This window comes from Dermacentor andersoni, chromosome 8 (assembly GCF_023375885.2).
Source record: "Dermacentor andersoni chromosome 8, qqDerAnde1_hic_scaffold, whole genome shotgun sequence".
NCBI classification, from domain to species: domain Eukaryota; kingdom Metazoa; phylum Arthropoda; class Arachnida; order Ixodida; family Ixodidae; genus Dermacentor; species Dermacentor andersoni.
In genome coordinates this window covers 65921087-65936505 of record NC_092821.1, presented here as the reverse complement: position 1 = coordinate 65936505, position 15419 = coordinate 65921087, and the positions used below count along the sequence as shown (strand labels likewise).

Genomic DNA, 15419 nt, shown 5'->3' with positions numbered 1-15419 from the left:
GTTCTCTTATTTGCATTACTCGCCTGGGCCAGATAACCAGAATAAACACTGCAACCACATAATTATGCTTTGGCATGCAAGCTCTGAACAGTGGCTGTCATTTTCACGTTGATTACTGCCGTTTCCCTAACAATGGCTATGACTTGACTGCGCTTTGAAATGCATAATGTTAAAGGTGCCTTTCAAGCATGCCCCGACTAGCCCCGACTACTGTTATTTCATCACAGGGCCCCTCATGCTCAATGGTGGGTGCCCAATAGAGTATTTTGGGCCTTCTGACATTGGCATTATTCCTCTCAACAGGCAGGAAAGAACAGTAAGGGCAGCACAACTACCTGGAAGCAGGCCGCCTAACAAGGGCATGCCACTCTGCATCGCTCTTATTTGTTCAAGTGGCTTAATGAAATTAACAATGACTGTGCGGTGAAGTAAACGGAGCCGATGGTGTGTTTTTCTTATTGCTTGGCTGCATGTATTGGCCTTTAGGGGCATGTAAATCTTGACGATGGCTCCAATACGACTGGTATTGTTTTCCTTTCGACATGCAGGCTGCCAACATTGGCGGTCGATTTCGGCTTGGCTGCTGCTACTTCACCATAGGGCCCGTCAACTCGAGAATGGCTGCCCTAGTGAACTATTTGGGCCTCACTAAGCTAACAATGTTTTATAATTGTTCACTTATTTGCATTATTTAACTAAGCCAGATAACCAAAATAAACAATGAAACCACATGAATGTGCTTTGGCATGGAGGCTGCTAAGAGTGGCTGTCAATTTCGCGTTGACTACTGCTTTTTTGTGTCAAGCTGGACAGTGGCTGCCCTAATACCGTATTTACTCGCATAATGATTGCACTTTCTTTGTCAGAAAAATTGACGCAAATTCAGGGGTGCGATCATTACGAGGGTTAAATTTCCCGCGGAAAAAAAAATTTTTGTTTTTGCCTCACGTTTGCTGCGGGATGCGAGATTGCGGGTGCGGGACACCAAAACAAAAATGGCGGCCGGCGGAGCAAGCCGAACGCGCCGAACCCGATTTTGTTTTCTTCTCGTGAGTACATTACGTGTATTGAAACAGTTTCTTCCGTATTAGTGATGAATAATATCGTTAATATCGGCAAGTTTGCGGCAGTAACGTAGCCATGTCCCTTTGGAGGGGACAGAAACAGGTGGGCGCGCTTAACTGCCAGCGACATAGAAATGCATGGCCGACGTGCTGCGGAAACTGCGGCATCTGTCTTCACTACTATCCTAATACGGCACGTTTCCGCTAAGGGTGGGCGAATATCTTAGCTGTGTTACAAGCGTTGGCGTATGAATAGGGTACACTTTTAACGTATCAGAGTAAACGTGGCTACTATCATTGCCGCGCGCGATTTGTTGCGTTGCTCACGAGTGCAAAAGCAGATGAAAAGAATCGAAATGCGCCTTTATTGTTTTTGTTGACATCAACCATTATAAAGCCAACCCATAATAAAGGCTATTTTGGTTGTACCTCATTTTGTCATGGAAGTACGGAAAGTGATGAAAGGAATGAAATGGGCCATCTGCTTAAGAATGTTTGGTGTGTGCAGACCGCTTGGTTTGTCTTGAAGAGTTGTTCGCGTAGCATTCGACAGATGGTAAGCGCGATTATTATTAGCTAGACTTGGCACACGACATATCACTGTGGCAAGTTCGGGGTGCGATCATTACACGGGAAATTAAAGAAATTGAATTTTGACGGCAAAATTCAGGGGTGCGATCATTACGTGAGTGCGATCATTATGCGAGTAAATATGGTATTTAGTTGTAATTTCTTTGTTTTCCCATTTGATTATGATTTTCTTTTCTATTGTGACATTCTGTTTCTTCCAGCCTTCTAGAAGCTCTTCCTCGCTCAGACTCAACAAGTCATCGTCAGAAATCACTCCTTTGCTTGTGCGCATGGATTGATGTGGAGTCACTGTGATGTTCACATTACCGAGTAAGACGAGATTTGGGAGCTTGTCATGCTGCTGTTTATTGCGGACATCAAGCAGGAGATTGCCACTAGCTAGTTCTCTGACTTCGTAGCAAGGGCCAATTGATTCGGTGAGACATTTTGCAACCATGAAAGGTGAAATCATTCTGTCTTTTCAGGGTTTTCACTATGAATTACATGAAATCAAGGGATGGTTTCTTTTCGGTGGCAAAAAAATTTCAGCTTTGCTGCGGTGCACCCTCTTTTGTTAAGAGGGCAATCCATCAGTCAGAGGAAGGATAGATCCATACACATTTATTTAATTTAGGAGGCCATACCAGCTGTACACCATCGAGCCCAACAAGGGAACGCTGCAAGACTCGAAGGAAACACAGATGCCAGCTGTACATAGCCGCTATAATATAACATAATAGACCTAAGTTAAGTTTGGATAAAGTACACCTGGTAAACCCTTGCTGCCTGGAAAATTGGAAGTAAAACGAAGTGAGTAGAAGACAGGAAAGATTGAAAGTATGAGAGAAAGATGAAGATTGGCGAGGAGGACAGACAAAGGCTACCGATTTCCCCCGGATGGGTCAGTCCGGAGGTCTTGTCTACCTGAAGCCCAGGCCAATTAAGTGTCTTGCCTTTGCCAAGGGGCCTTAAAGATCCAATCACTCAGTATCGGCTCAACCCCCAGAATCCCCTTTTTCCCGGATATGGCTAAGCCACGCATGGTTAGATGCGGGAGGGTCCGACCCTTGTGCACTCGGGTACGCAGTGTCGCAACACACCAAACACTTGCTGATGCAGACGTCTCGGCGGGGTATCATTTCCATATGCAAATGTTCGATGAGGTCAGCAGATAAAGGGGACTGATAAGGCTCGCTAGAGTTGCAATCATTGCATGACAATGGCATTTCACGTTGGATCGTGAAACCAGCGTGGCTCTGGATTGCATTCTCAGTCACAGCCTCTGTGCATCTAAAAGCATGCCGCCTGCAGGGATCAAGTCAATGTTGTAACTCTTGCCACTGTCGATGCATAGCACCATGCAACTAAGCACACGTGACCAAGTGAGCTGCTTGAGAGTCCGGATCCGTAGGTCCATCCGCTGCAGGAGTGATGTCTCATTCGACTGCAAGGATTCCGCTTGCATAGCTTTGAGGTCCTTGACATGGCCATGCGCAATGCAGTTGCCCATTGTAATTAGAACTGTGTCCTTGGCAGTCCAACTTTCTCTCCAGCTTCTGAATGCGTATTTCGAAAAGATGTTGCATGATCCACACCTTCTTGAGGGCTTCATACAGCACTTCAACATGCACTCTCTTAAAACATCTTGGATTCTTTTATTTACTGATAATAAGCGTCGGAAGGTTTTCAATTCCTGAAATGTTTCTGCCGACAAGAAAGGTCAGCCATTCCTTGCTGTGCTTGCCACCATGGCAAGGGTCCCCGGTGAGCGCAAGGGTTTCTTCACGTATAAACTGATAAAACAGTCTGGTTTCATCGCAGTTATATGTGTCTCGGGACATGAACTGCTGGACCAATCACTGCAGCCTACCACAACGATAACTTTCAACAGACGACTCATCTACAGTGGCACTTTCACAACACATCTTCTTAAAGCTTAAGTTCCTTCTCTTCTTAACATTTCGGACCCACCCATAAAAAAATTTCAAACCCTCAATGTTCATCTGGAGTGCAAGGGTTTCTGCCTTTTGATTTAGAATATCACCGGACAGCGGCACTTGCACAGTGATCATGGCTTTCAGCCACATCAGAAAAAATTCAAGTTCTGGGTGGGGCACCTTGGCTGACATTCTTCTGTCGGGATCCAGGAGATTTCAAATCTTCAGCTTGTTGTTTATGTAGTCTCATATTGTCTGCTTCAAGATTTCTCTCTCTTTTTTTTTGCTACTTCCACTTGTGACCGGCCATTTTGCAATTGCCTGGTAATGGTCGTCTTTTTTTCTATCGTCAACCTGCTATAATTTCCTCACTTTGACGCATTTGTCAAGTAGGAGGCAGATTGATTGCAAAGGTAATCGAATTACTCACTAGTGTCTCATTTTTCAAAGGGAAAAGGCTTCACTTTTCGCATCAGCAAAGGTGGATGAGCTTGAAGCACATTGCAACAAGAGTGATGAAGAGGAATAACTATCCGCTGGGATAAACTGACTGTACAGAAGAGGCCCGATCGGCCACTGCAGTCTGCAAACACCATGAAAAAAAAAAAAAACCTGAAGCTACCATCGATATCATCATCATCATCGTCATTATCAGCCTGGTTACGCCCACTGCAGGGCAAAGGCCTCTCCCATACTTCTCCAACTGCCCCGGTCACGTACTAATTGTGGCCATGTTGACCCTCCAAACTTCCTAATCTCATCTGCCCACCTAACTTTCTGTCGCCCCCTGCTACGCTTCCCTTCCCTCGGAATCCAGTCCGTAACCCTTAATGACCATCGGTTATCTTCCCTCCTCATTACATGTCCTGCCCATGCCCATTTATTTTTCTTGATTTCAACTAAGATGACATTTACGCACGTTTGTTCCCTCACCCAATCTGCTCTTTTCTTATCCCTTAATGTTACACCTATCATTCTTCTTTCTATAGCTCGTTGCGTCGTCCTCAATTTAAGTAGAACCCTTTTCGTAAGCCTCCAGGTTTCTGCCCCGTACGTGAGTACTGGTAAGACACAGCTGTTATAAACTTTTCTCTTGAGGGATAATGGCAACCTGCTGTTCACGATCTCAGAATGCCTGCCAAACGCACCCCAGCCCATTCTTATTCTTCTGATTATTTCACTCTCATGATCCGGATCAGCAGTCACTACCTGTCCTAAGTAGATGTATCCCCTTACCACTTCCAGTGCCTCGCTATCTATCGTAAACTGCTGTTCCCTTCCGAGACTGTTAAACATTACTTTAGTTTTCTGCAGATTAATTTTTAGTCCCACCCTTCTGCTCTGCCTCTCCAGGTCAGTGAGCATGCATTGCAGTTGCTCACTGACCATCGATAGCAGAGGACCAAAACAAGTGTATGGCCAGCAGTCACTTCAAGACACCGACCAGTCAAATGAAGTGATCCCTGGCGTGCGCCTCAGGTGCCCAGTGCATGCTGCTCCCTGCCCAATGATAGTGTTGCACATGCCTTGTCCTGCCTAGTCATCGCCAAAGATGTGCTGTGGGATGTCGCAACCCAAAGCTCTCCCAGAACAAGGATCCTGAGAGTTTCCCTGCAGTTTCTGCCTCCCTCAATGAATGAGCATATCGATAAAACAAGGCGTGTGTTTTCTAGTTAACTGCATGAAAGAATTTTGTTCACCCTAAACACAAAGGTCGACTTACATTCCGCATTGATCTATGATCATGTTCTTACATTTATCGCTGATTTAGGCATAGCTACAGACATCAGGGCAAGAGAGCTCTGGATTAAGCTATGCGATCTAAGCTGCTTCAATGTGCTCAGAAGAGCAGAATTTTTTGCAGATTGCCCCAATCAGTATGCAGACAAGAATCACAAACCTGCTAATTTGTCCTCGACAGCAGAATGTCACACACTTGAGCAAGTTGTATCAAGGTAGGCAGACTTGGCCATTTACCACACTCACACAAGCAAGCAAATCTTTGTAAGAGAAGTGGCGGTCACTGCCCACCTGGAGTAGAGCTTAACTGCTCCAGAGTCTCCGTAGTCTGCGCACTCCTAGACTCAGTCGTTGCTTTGAACAAGCACTCGACGGACTTGTCAGCCAGAGGCAAGCTGCACTGCATGCCAACCTCGACCTGACAGACGACCTTGGAAAGGGTGTGGCATTGGCATTCCATTTTGGCAGTGATGCTTTCAGCTAGGCTCATCGCATTCGTGAGGCCTGCACAAGATAATTGGGGTGATTGCAGTCCTGTCACATCGAGAAGAGGTAAATACATCAATGAAAAATATGCAGAGGCAGATTACAATGCATAGCCATGGAACACGAAATAACCCTTTCGGCGCAGGATTCCTAAAGGGTTACAAGGGACACTCCACATTGTATACTTGAAAGCAGGGCACCCTCTTTTTCTGTGGAAGGCTTACGACAGCAGAACATATCTTGGACACTTTTTCATGTCATACATGCTAAAGCTATTGATGTAGTCCAACTAATGAAAGTGGTTGCAAGATCCTAAGGTCATCGCTATCAGCCTATTTAATGTCCACTGTAGGATACCCAATCGCCCCATGTCTTATGCCAGTTGATACCATCCCGTGGTTGCAAATTATCGACTTCGTCACACTACCTAGTTGTCTGCTGTGCACAATTGGACATCAATTCCTTTGGTACTCATTCTGCAACCCTGATAGACTGTCTTTTAATGCAATAGCATTCTTTAAGAACTTGACCTTGTTAGCAGTAGGTCTGCATGCATGTATGTATGTCCACACCTAGCCTGTTTTCTGCCTTAGGTCACTGGGTAGTCTATGGTAAAACAGGTAGAGCATCTGGATGCTGTGTTGAGGGAACTGTTCAAAACCTACCGCCAGCCCAACTTGGGTCATTCATCATGTAACGCAGTCTATGTGCTGCTCTTCAAGAAACCTTTTTGACGCCAAGTCGGATCACTGGGTATGTGCCAATCTTCAATGACCCTGGGCGACATCTGCCACTGATCTCCAATTACCCTTATCCTGTCATCTACTTTTACCCTGACTGTGTCTAGGTTGGCTGGCCTGTTTCCTCTTAACTAATTAGGTCTTTCTGTCTAGGTCTACCTAATTAGGTCTAGGTCTACCTAATTAGGTCTACCTCCAGCCCAACTTGGGTCATTCAGCATGTAACATAGTCTATGTGCAGCTCTTCAAAAAACCTTTTTGATGCCAAGCTGGTTCACTGGGTATGTGCCCCTCTTCAATGACCCTAGGTGGCCTGTCCCACTGATCTCCAATTACCCTTATCCTGTCATCTACTTTTACCCTGACTGTGTCTAGGTTGGCTGGCCTGTTCTCTCTTAACTAATTAGGTTTTTCGCTCTTCAAATTGAGACCAATCCTCGACCTCATAACATATTATCACTGCATTTACTCTACCTAACACTTCTACATCCTGCACTACGCTAGGGTCAGCATTGAGCATGAAATCTACTTCCTTTCTTGTTTGCCTATTAGAGTTTTCCAGGTCAACTTCCTGTTAGTGCGCTTCCGGAAGAAGCTATTCATAATATGAAGGCAATTCCTCTCCGTGTACTCTACCAAAATCTCTCGTCTACTATTTCCGAAGTTGATTCCATAGTTGCAAGTCGCCCGTTCTCCCAGCCAATTTCCCCCCACTTTTGCATTAAAGTCACCTATGACTACAATGCACTGAGTTTGGACCTTTCTGGTTGCTAATTCAACATCCTCATAAAACTTCTATTGCTCCATAATCATCACTACAGCTTGAGGAGTAGGCCTGTACTACCTGTAATCGATGTAATCATAAGAGAATCTGTTATACATTTGTTAAGATGACTGCTATGCTTTTGTTAATGCTGTTGAGTTGTAGTGACGGTGAACAACCAAAGTGGCACAATGCACTGGGTAAACCTGTGCCCAGCAAAACCAGTAAAACAACACAATGATAGTGGCACGACCACTCACTGATCGTCAAAATGTCATCCGTGGGTCAAGTGCATCGGCTTTTATACATGACTCGTCAAAAGTTCCAGTTGTATCACTGGTGCCTTCATGCCTTTCAGAAAGCACTACACAATTTGTGTCGCACATACAATAGACGGGTTTTGTTTAGTGCACGCTATACCAGTGCGTGTGCTATAAAATAGCGGGTCATCAGTGCGCATGCATAGAATGCTGAACAACTCATAGAGTGTAGCATACAGAGAAAGGTGCTTCTTAAGCTGCGTGACAATATTGTAAGAGGAATCCTGGCCATGGCGGCCGCATTTCGATGGGGGCGAAATGCGAAAACACCCATGTGCTTAGATTTAGCTGCACGTTAAAGAACCCCAGGTGGTCAAAATTTCCGGAGTACTCCACTATGGAATGCCTCATAGTCAGAAAGTGGTTTTGGCCCATAAAACCCCACAATTTAATATTGTAAGAGAGATTGTTCCGTGAAAAAAAGTTATTCAAAAACAAGCTATTAATACGGATGCCAATACTGTAGAATTCATTCATGTTTCTTGCTGTTTCCTTATGAATTAGAAACCCTACCCCGTATTCCCTCTTATCTGGAAGATCTCTGTAGCAGAGGTCATGGCCGTTAGTCAGCTCTGTATAACCTTCCTGTTTTTCTAACCTCATTATGGAAAATGATATCTCGGGCAATGCCCGATACCTCAAAGACCCCCACTAAGTTAGCCCCATTTGAGAGGGTTCACATGTTAAATGTCGCCAGGTTCAATTTGCAGGGGCAGTCTGCACAGATACAGACATTCTTAGCACCCTCCGCCGCTTTACAGGTCTGACTGCCACCTTGTTAAGGTGCTTCACAGCCATACTGGGTACGTGCTGCCCTTCACTGAATCGCTTTGTTGCCAACTTGGGTACCAGGTGTGACCATTTCATATTATTCATCATACAATTATGCACCAATCTAGGGTTGCTATTGACATTAAAGTCGCCAATTATCTTTAAAGAATGGATGCACCACCCATTTTGTTCCTCTTAATCTTTCAAGGCATTTTTTTCCCGAAATGTGAATCCCCAGGGTCGAATATTTTTACTGTAGATTTAAAATCTTTAGAGTGACCAATTTTGGAGAAAAGTTACTTCAAATTTTTCTGAGCGACGATAAAGTGACAAAACATATTCTCTGCAAGTAAACATGCAATGTTTTTTCAAGAGTACAGATACGCTTGCACAAACACTTATCACAATAAAAAAAAAAAATAGATGAAAATAGACCTTTCTAATTTGGCACTTAGGTGGTAGTCAGCAATGAAGCAATCTTCATTCGACTCAATAGTGGCAGAGCAACCAGCGACCATGCCCATGGCGTAATCAAACTGTGTATATTAGTGTATGCAAGAAACCCCGATGCTTGTCAGCCACAAACTTTTTTTCAAGGCAAACATCAAACAGCAAAATACAGTCAAACCTCGATATAATGAAGTATTTAACCTTTCATAACCTCTTGTCAGTAGAACACCATGTATACAGAACCTTAATATAATGAAGTGTGTTTGTATGCGATTTCAAAATAATGAAATGTCGCTTCCCCCACAAAGGAACGCCAACACAATAAATGGAAACTGGATGCAGATGGTCAACTGATTGAATTACAAGTGGCTGCTTGTAAACTCACCTCTGAAATCGCATGCGCAATCAGGGCAACCACTGCGATCAGAGTGGAGCCGCATCATGTTTCGTAAAAAGTCAAAGTGGATAAGATCCTATCACACACTGAGCACTTCGAGCGAGGGTGATACAAGAAAGAGGGTGGCTTCACAAGTGCGGCCTTGACGTGCGAGCAAAGGGGGAAAAAGGAGAGGGGAGCGAGCTAGTAGTATTACGATCAAGCGCGCACGAGGAGCGAGGGGGCAGTTGACGCGTGTGGCAATTTCTGGCACGCATCTCTGATGTGGCTGTGTATGGCTGTAAGCATGGCTGAGTGCATACGTAGCCGTGCACCCTGCTATAGAGGTCATCTCCTGTGTGTGCAAGGTGTGGGTGTGCCAAGACAGCGTGGCTCATGTAAGCCGTCTTCCTGTATGCCTAGTATTGCAGGTTGCGTAATCTCGAGTTTCAGTGACCCGTTGGAGAGACAGGCAGACGAAGCATTCGCTCCCTGCTGCCAGCGTTTTTCATGATAGCGTTATGATTGCGCCATGAGCCGCAACCACGGAGTGCACACGAAGGCATGGCTGGCTTCGCTTAATTCGTACCACCATTGTGAAGATATAGTCTATGTGGCATGAAACTGTATCATTCATCACCGACTCCGAATATCATCAGAATTAATTGTTTTCTCAATCAAATTTCATTTTTTGATTGCCCGATATTGCAGAGCATTCTGCGACCCCTTTCCATGTAAGAAAAATTGATTGGCTACTGTACTTGTTTGCATAAAATATTGAATTTTAATGCAAAAATGTTTCGATATAATGAAGCAAATTGCCGATTTTACCTACTTTGTTATTTCGACATTTAACTGTATTCAACACAATTAATCGGAAATTCAGATACTTACATGACACTAGTATGTGTACTGCACCTTGATCCAGGAGTGCTTTCCAGCAGTCCTCAGAGGTATAAAGGCAGATGTGATGGTTCGTTTCAGCCACAGGGATTACAGTGCAGTAATTACAGTGCAGTCCACTTATAACAGTATCAAAAAGATCAATCTTACAACCGATCATCGCTATATCTGGACTGCTACAAAAACAAAAAAAGCTGCCAAATATACCTTTGTACCTCTGAACACAAATATGCCACTCACGTTAAAGAATAGTCACTGTAGAAAGTAGGCTTTAAAAAATTATATGTTTGTTTATGGCCCTAAACAGCACGTCAAGCATTAGGCGTGCTGAAATAGTCAGAAATGTGCACCTGCCTTTTCGGTAGTTTTGTATTCACAACTGCAGTGCATCACATCCAGCTGCTGCACATACACTGGCAGCAATCCTCAAGCGTGCACAAAATCAATGAGGGCCTTGATTGACAACAGTGCATTTTGCATTGTCTACCTTGTTGTTACAGCGACTACCGGTGAACCGACTACCGGTGAAACGGTGATTACGTGCAGCTTCACTTGGCGTCTCATCGTGGAGAACACAATTAGCCGCATAGCGAACTAGCCATGGATGTGGTTGATAATTGTGGAGGCTGTTCGACGCGGCGTCACTTTAACTCCGGCTGCAGAGTTCTGCTTTAGTCTTTAGATTTGACCTGTTGCAGTGTTCTACTTTGGTCTTTAGATTTGTCCTGTTGCTCTCCTTTCCTCTTTCCTTTTTCCTACCCTCCTTCCTATCTTCCATTTCTGTGTTGCTGTCACCTCCCTTCAGAGAAGTAGGCAGGCATTGTGCCCCTTCCGGTGGCAGTTGCCAGCCTGCTCCTCGCTTTCCCTTTCCTGATACCTGTGTATCATGTGTATATGTGTATACAGCGACTGCTGTAGTTATACAATGCTGCTGTTTGTAATGACAATGATCGCCTCGTAGGAGATCTCTTTGCAGAACAAGGCAGCACTATCTGCACTCAGAAACTCCTCCATTGAAGCCCCACCTGTTTCACCATCAGTAGCAATATTAGCGGCGAGAATTAGGAGTGGCGCCCTCTCGCGAGTGACGTCATGGCCAGGACGCCGCTCGCTCGGCTGCCGCGCGCGCTTGTTCCCTTCGTGTATGCTTGGGGTATGGGTGGCTCGAGCCGTAACTATTGAAGGATATGTCGGCTTCTTTCTGCTGCCATGCCTGAACCACAGTTCCTTCTCCTAAAGCGCATGAGTCAATAAAATTTGCGGCCTGGATATCGCAAGCTATGTAGTGTTGAAGGAGTCTACGGGCATTGCAATGGATATATGAGCCGTGTCTGTCTATAAATTTTGCGTAAAAGGAATGTCTGCAAATTCAACATGCGAAGTTGTGTATGATGTCTCACTAAACACTTAACATTCCCTTAGTATTTAGCTATGAGAGACATTGCATTTTACATGGAAGAAAAATCTGGGTAATTGGTGTCAGCATGTTATCCGTGTTAGAAAGACACTGTCCAGCGAAGCTGTCATCATGATCCTTATTACTCTGGTGTGTTCTATTCAAATATGGCCATTCATTAATGCGTAAAAAAATAGGCACGCATTTCTTATGAAAATGTTTGCTGCTACTTTCATCCCCCTCTGAAATAGGCCTCCAGAAAACGAATTGCTCGTGGCTGCTAACACGACGGCGCGTCACGTAGAGTACTTACATAGTTAATTCACAAACACCATAGTAGCAATCACCTGAGAGAAAGGTTTCGTTGTTAAGATCGAGAGCCAATCACTTGAAAGTGATGAAATGTTTCATAGTGGCCCTCAGTAGCCTTTATCGACAATATGGAACACCCCTGATCACCTAACGGTAGCAATCGACTGCCGGTATGGCGAGGCGCGCTATGTTCGCGAAACCCATCAGTTCACTACAACTTCGAATTGAAACCACAAAGCATGTTTTACAGTGCCAACTGGAATGGCTAAAGTATTCTCGAGCTACTACAGCGCAGCTTAGATTGCCTAGAAAAGGAAAATTCAAACACCTTCTGTCTCACCATGTATCGTTCCAGCGTTCTTTAATTATACAAACAGATAACTATTCACTTTGTCGGTACATAAAAGAGAACCTTGCCCAACTGCAGGCTAAATAAAGTTTGCTCCAATCCAATCGCAAACATTCATAAAAAAAGCGCCACAAGCCTTGCATATACTTTCACTTGATTTCTTACCCTCCACCAGGAAATTTTGATATCTTCAATGTATGTAATGTAATGTAATATCAATGTAACTAATGATTGACGCTTCGACTTCTTTCTGGCTGCAGCCATGCGGTCCAACAGGCATATTTCACAAAAAAAATTGGGTCGAGCAGCCTGTGTCAGTTCGCCAAACAGATTCGTCATGTATATCCCTCAAGCAACAGGCACCAGTAAATTTCTGAAGTGAGTTGAACGTGTAGCACGGAAAAGGGAATATATATTGGTACATTTCTATTTGTATTCTGTAAATAGCTGCAAGCCTTCATTAACTTTACTTCAAATTTCTGCCGCTTAAAATAAACAGGGGAAGAACCGCCTAATTTTGACAAGCAGTCAAAGAAGCAAGTGGTCCTGTAGAATCTAAACTGCAGTATTAAGTCCCCGTGTTACTACCGAGCGTTTCTGTGAAGAAATGCAAAAATTCTACATTATACCATGAACTACTCGACGTGAGCAAACCTGTTTTAGCGGATTCAAATCAACGTAATTGTTGTAGACATCATATATAGCCAGCGTTTGTGACGTACTTGTTGCACCGCGGCAGGTATGGTATCATAACTGGATTCTTATATGCTATGTTTTTGCGATTGTCCATCCGCGCATGAAAAAACCGCAATGGGCTGGTCTGCGCTCCTTCGGCTGGCACTGTAGCGTTGCCTTTGAGCTGCATTGTTGTATATGAAATTTGCTCTTTGAACGTATGTTCGCAAAGGAAGACGTCGTAAAAATATATTTGAGACTACCACCATAAGTATACAAGCAGAGAGAACGAGGGCGAACAAACGAAAACACCGCAGAAAGCGCCCGGACAACGCCCGAACTGTAGCAGACGACAGACGCGAATCCGTGCCCTGACGTCACGCGAGCGGCGCTCACAGCACCCCTGTAGTTCGTTCTCGGGGCTTATAGAGGCTAGAAACAGCGACATGCTCAGAGAGCTTGGTTATTTCAGTGGCTTTCATCATGTTGGTATCCCTACCATGGGGGTTTCGCTTTGGCAAACAAAGCCCGCCTTTTTCAAACAGTAGTTTATGGTGGAAAATGGTCTCCAACCCTTTTTTCATAGATAGACATGGTCACTGGGTCCAGCCTTCATGATCACGGCCCTCCCAGTTTTCAGAAATAACATCGCCGAATACAACAGCTCGTACTTCTTTGAGGCTTGCAAGATTTGCAGCTTCGTCTCAAGCAACACTGTTTTGTGCTTTGTCGGCACTATCATATACAAACAGGACTGTGCCCTGCTTCTGGCATGCTTAGGTGGCAAATTTTCCACATAGTTTCCACGCTCACTGAGAGAGAGAGATATTGTAGAAAGGGGGGGTGCCACCAACCTGCTTCGCATTTCACTTTTAGCATTTTTGTTTTTTCGCTTTCTCTCTGGACGTGTATGAAGCATCATCGTGATTGACGTGGATGCAAGGCAGACGATGCCACTTGTGGCATCCTGTGCCAAGTCGCGATGCTCTCTGTGGCTTTTGCATAATCAGTGCATAATGATGTTGATGCACTGCGTGGAATGGTGGCAAATACCAACTTGCATAGGTAAACTTTCCACCCTCTCTGAGCATCGTTTGTTTAAAGGAAACTTAGAAATGCAAATGTCAAGCTCAGTCTGCTTTCAAAGCACCACCCAGAAGACATAACTTTGGTGGTTGTATCTAAACTACGGTCACAACATGTCGTGGTATATGTTTTTTTTTTTTTTAAGCAAAGCTTTCTTTGCCCTTTTCTTCGGCTTTCCACTTGCTGTTGCTGTCTTGCAAGCTGCGTTGGGTGGTGGGTGAGAGCATGCATGTACATGGCAGGAGCGTGGTAGAGAGGAAAGGTGACGCAAGACGCTCGTTCAAGCCTTTCCATTGTGTCGCTTGTGCACAGTGCCCTTTGGAGCTCCCTGATCATCACCAGTTAAGCCTCTTGACAGCTGTAAGTATCTGCGAGTCCCAGCAAAAGAATCGCAGAAACTCTTCTATTAACATGCAAGTCCAGAAGGGTGATAAATAGAATGCAGAGGATAGGCAGAACTTACGCAGTTGTGACACGAGTGAGTAACAGTCTTGCCACTCTTCACTCACAGTTTATGTACAGAGGGGGTGGGCAAGGGCAGGAGGGAAAGGGTGATTTGAGAAGACAAGGAAACACGACGGCACTTGCGGGCAATGTAAAGGTACGGTATGGTAAATTGACGCTATTTATGAAACATCACGCACATTTGCCATGTAGACAACTGACACGAGGCGTGCAGACGCCAAGCCCCACTAAATCACTGTAGTGTCCATGTGACAGAACGAAAGCAGCAGCAGATCAAATAAACACTTCTGTACTCGCAGCAGTAGTTTTGCGGCTGTAGTACCGCTCAAGGTCGCAGGTTCAATCCTGACCGTGGCAGCTGCATTTTGCATACTTTTGCACTTCGATATAGATGCATGTTAAAGGATACCAGGGTCTCAAAACTAATGCACAGTCTGCCACTACGGAGTGCCTCATAACCTGATTCAAGTTTTGACACATACAGCCCCATAATTGAAGTAATGTTTAACACATCTGCCACGATGCGACATGCCATGTGAGGAAAAGATAATGCTTCACTCTCTTAGAGGTTACGAACAATGGCGTACAACAACGCCTCAAGAAACACATCTCCCTGTGTGTTCTCTGTACTATGCAAACAAACAGGAAAGGTGCATGCAAGGTAATGTTTACCATCAGCTCACCACCCTCACATTGGACTAACCGTTAAAGACATTCAAAATTCGCAATCAACACCACTGCCAATTATCGTCAATCAAAGCAAACAGCATAGAAAACTCTGCTTACATCGATTCCCACAGCACCTGGGATCCGCATAATTTTCCTGATAGTCCCAAGGGTCTCTAAGTTGATGCGCCAAGTTGAGTCATCGTGATAATTGATATATCATTATAAGTGATATTGTTATAAGTGGACTGCACTGTATGTAGCATGTGATGATAGATGCAAGCAACAAGCCAATAAACTCTTGTCTTGAGGCACCAAGGTAGCACACGAGTCAAGACCTTTGCAGTCAG

At 44.6% G+C, this 15419-nt stretch overlaps 1 protein-coding gene across 1 annotated transcript in view; it reads right to left on the bottom strand.

The window, feature by feature from the left end:
* LOC126538766 (uncharacterized) overlaps positions 1-15419 on the bottom strand; it is a 47753-nt gene that overhangs the window by 20462 nt on the left and 11872 nt on the right. Inside the window, exon 3 of the mRNA XM_072289730.1 lies at positions 5603-5815. Coding sequence (XP_072145831.1) covers positions 5603-5801 — 199 coding nt within the window. The 5' untranslated portion in view covers positions 5802-5815. The remainder of the gene's footprint in view (positions 1-5602; positions 5816-15419) is intronic.